We start from the raw sequence: 2,982 nt of genomic DNA, 5'->3' as shown, positions 1-2,982 counted from the left end.
TCCTCGGAATAATTTAAAAGTTTGCTGTTGTCCTTATGACGTCCTGCAGGGTCCCGCTGGTCAACCGCCTGCATTTACTATTGTAGGGAATACAAAGGCGTCTTTCTTAGTAACTATGGCACCTCAACGTGTGCAAGCCGGGAGCAGCCTTCCCATTGGCTGGGACGCCCGTCAGTCAAATACGATATTCAAATACGGGCTGCTCCCCTATTGGTCGAGCGTCGAAACACGTGGTACGGCCTTTCCGGCCATTGTAACTAAATAAAATGCGACCCGGGCCGGGGCTTCTTGTTGGGTCACCCGGATTTATTGTTATAATTATGATTATTTTCAATGTAAAAAGTTCACGAGATTTGAGTGTTTATTCTGAGCGCATTTACAGCACCAGGGACGCGGCCCGTTCGAATCGACCAATGGCGAGGACGCCTGCTGCGGCCCCGCCCCGCCCCGCCACACGCAGGGGCCGGAGTCCGCGGGAGGCTGGCCGTTTGCAATGGAGCCTGCGGACACGGAGGGGGTTTCACAACACGTGCTTTAATTTCTGCAAAGACCAAGACAAGGCCCGAGTTGAGACCAGTGCAGGTGAAAACCGACATTTAAAAAACTGACCGTCAGTGTGAAGCACGGCGCACAGTAAGATGTCTGCCTTGGTGAGCGGGGGACGGACTGGAACTATGGGTCCATTTCCCGCCCCACTACCCGTATTTCTAGCAGTACCAGTGACCAAAAACAACACACTGATCGAATGCTTAAAATGCTACAAATGAGCAAACTGGAGAAAAATGGCAAATATTAAAGCTTGTTCGGCTCCTTGGTGGCGCTGGGCCAGGCGATCTTCTCCAGAAGGTTCATCATGCGCTCCTGGAGCTGCAGGCTCTGGACCTGCGCCAGGTTCTGCTGCTGCATGACCTGCCGCACCTCGCGGCACGTCTCCTCCACGGCCCGCCGGACCTTGCGCTGCTCCTGCAGCATGGCCTCCATCACGCGCACCTTCCGCTTCCTCAGCGACGACTGGGGGGACGACAGCCTCGCCCTCTTCAGGGGGCTCGCGCGGGTCCTGAAACGCACACACACGCAGAGAGCTCAACAACGCGACCCCCCCCCCAGACCGGATTCTGGAAAGCCGGAGTCGGGCTTGGCGGCGTACGTGGATTCGGAGGAGCGCAGGCTGTCCGAGCTGTCCATCCCGTCCTCCTCCTCCGGCCGGAACTCTTTCTCGTCGGAGGAGCCCGTGTACTCCGGCAGCAGGCCCATCGGGGAGGCGTCCGGGTTGTACCTGCCGCCCTCCGGCTGGGCGCCGCCGCACCCGGACTGCTGCCCCTGCGCCAGGCCGCCTTTGGGCTGCTCGGCCACTTTGTTCATGAACTTGTCGATGGCCTTGTAGTACGGCCAGTCCGGCACGTCTTTACTGTTGCTGGAGCACTTCAGCTTCCTGGAGGGGGGAAGACGGCCTGTTAGCAAAGCAACAAGGTCCCCAGCCCATAATTTACCCCGTTTCCGTCAGCTCTTAAGTGGAAGTGAGGTGATTGTCATTGTGAGACACTGCAAAATGTGTCCTCTGCTTTTACATTTACGGCATTTACCAGACGCCCTTATCCAGAGACACTTACAACCAGTAGTTACAGGGACACTCAGGGTTAAGTGTCTTGCTCGGGGACACACTGGTAGTAAGTGGGGTTTGAACCTGGGTCTTCTGGTTCATAGGCTACAAGCACCCATAGTGCTTTTAACCGTCACACTTGGTGAGCAGTGGGCGGCCATGACAGGCGCCCAGGGAGCAGTGTGTGGGGACGGTGCCTTCAAACGCCCAGGGAGCAGTGTGTGGGGTCGGGATTCAAACCGGCAACCTTCCGATTACGGGGGCCGCTTGCTTTTGCTATTTTGATCGTAAATAAAAAAACAGCCGATGACCAAATCCCATTCGTCCTTTGCGGAAAAGCTGTGAGGCTTGCACAGCGCCATCTAGTGGGCAGATTAGTATTTTAATATTTTTAACATGAATATAGCGATAGCTATTAAAATATTAAGCAATATATCTGTTCATCGTGCCTTTAAAGCGGACTCGGTGGATTCGCTAAATGAGGTGGGCCTTGAAGCCCCATGAACGCACACACATGCACGCACGAACACGGAAGAAAACCACGTCCGACTTGCCGATACTGGAAGGTCATGTTGGTGATCTTCATCTTGATCTCCTCGCGGTGCCGATGCTCGCCGGTCAGCTCCGTCAAGCGCTTGGCCATCTTCTCGTAGACCTTGGCGTTCCTCTTGGCCTTCTTGAGCTGGAAGTAGTACTCCTCCCAGACGTAGACCAGGCCCTTCATCTCGGCGTCCGTCCAGTTCTTCGCCCGCCGGTGCTTCTCGCTCGAGCCCGGCACGATGTACTGAAAGCTGTTATCGGAGGACATCTTCTTAAGTCCGAAAAGTCGGGTCTTCTTGGAGGTGAAGGTGTGTGTTTTTTTCACCCCTGCAGTTTGAACCGAGTGTCTCCGTGTGAGACTGAGAGTGAAGGGGGGGGCGGGGACGAGAATCTCGGTTCTTGCACGGCAAAGCTCAGTTAAGAGGCCTCAAAATGGAGCCTGGGGGGGGCTGGACGGATCCGGTTTAAAAGCTTTTAAACAGGAAGGTTCGTCATTGTGATGTAAAGTGGCTCCGCCCCCCAGCCCGCGTCTGCAGGGCCGCGACAAAAAGCTTTTAGCTGAAAACCAATAAAGTCGGCCGGCCGGGGGGCCTAGCAGGAAGCGTGCACGTGAAATACGATCCCTCGGGAGAGAGATGGGGTGGGGGGGGGGGGGGGGGGGGGGGGGCAGGCCACTGGCCAGCCAGTTGCCTTGGCAACGGACTTCGGTCTCGCACGCGCACCGCTTCGGACGCACAGACGTGCTTTAAAAGCTTTTAATGGAAGGCGGCAACGTGCAGAGCGGCTTTTCGGCCCCCGGGGGGGGGACAGCAGAGGCTCCGAGGATTTATTTCCTTTTTTAA

General features: G+C 56.1%; 1 protein-coding gene across 1 annotated transcript; it reads right to left on the bottom strand.

Moving 5' to 3' along the window:
* Nucleotides 1–781: 781 nt before the first annotated feature.
* LOC114793971 (myb/SANT-like DNA-binding domain-containing protein 1) lies at nt 782–2,708 on the bottom strand. Its single transcript, XM_028986197.1, has 3 exons — nt 2,155–2,708; nt 1,148–1,432; nt 782–1,057 (listed from the first exon to the last, which is right to left on the bottom strand). Exons 1-3 carry the CDS (start codon nt 2,406–2,408, stop codon nt 793–795), a joined length of 804 nt encoding a protein of 267 aa, XP_028842030.1. The 5' UTR covers nt 2,409–2,708; the 3' UTR covers nt 782–792.
* Nucleotides 2,709–2,982: the final 274 nt, after the last annotated feature.

Source organism: Denticeps clupeoides, chromosome 1 (assembly GCF_900700375.1).
Source record: "Denticeps clupeoides chromosome 1, fDenClu1.1, whole genome shotgun sequence".
Classification (NCBI taxonomy): domain Eukaryota; kingdom Metazoa; phylum Chordata; class Actinopteri; order Clupeiformes; family Denticipitidae; genus Denticeps; species Denticeps clupeoides.
This window is presented reverse-complemented; position numbering and strand designations above follow the sequence as displayed.

What these genes read in the sequence shown, in the direction of transcription:
- LOC114793971 (XM_028986197.1), bottom strand. Translation starts at nt 2,408, where the DNA reads ATGTCCTCCGATAACAGCTTTCAGTACATCGTGCCGGGCTCGAGCGAG. An exon ending in AACATGACCTTCCAGTATCG is followed by an intron (nt 1,433 to 2,154) that starts GCAAGTCGGACG and finishes TCCCCCCTCCAG; the next exon opens with GAAGCTGAAGTGCTCCAGCA. An exon ending in CTGCGCTCCTCCGAATCCAC is followed by an intron (nt 1,058 to 1,147) that starts GTACGCCGCCAA and finishes TGTGCGTTTCAG; the next exon opens with GACCCGCGCGAGCCCCCTGA.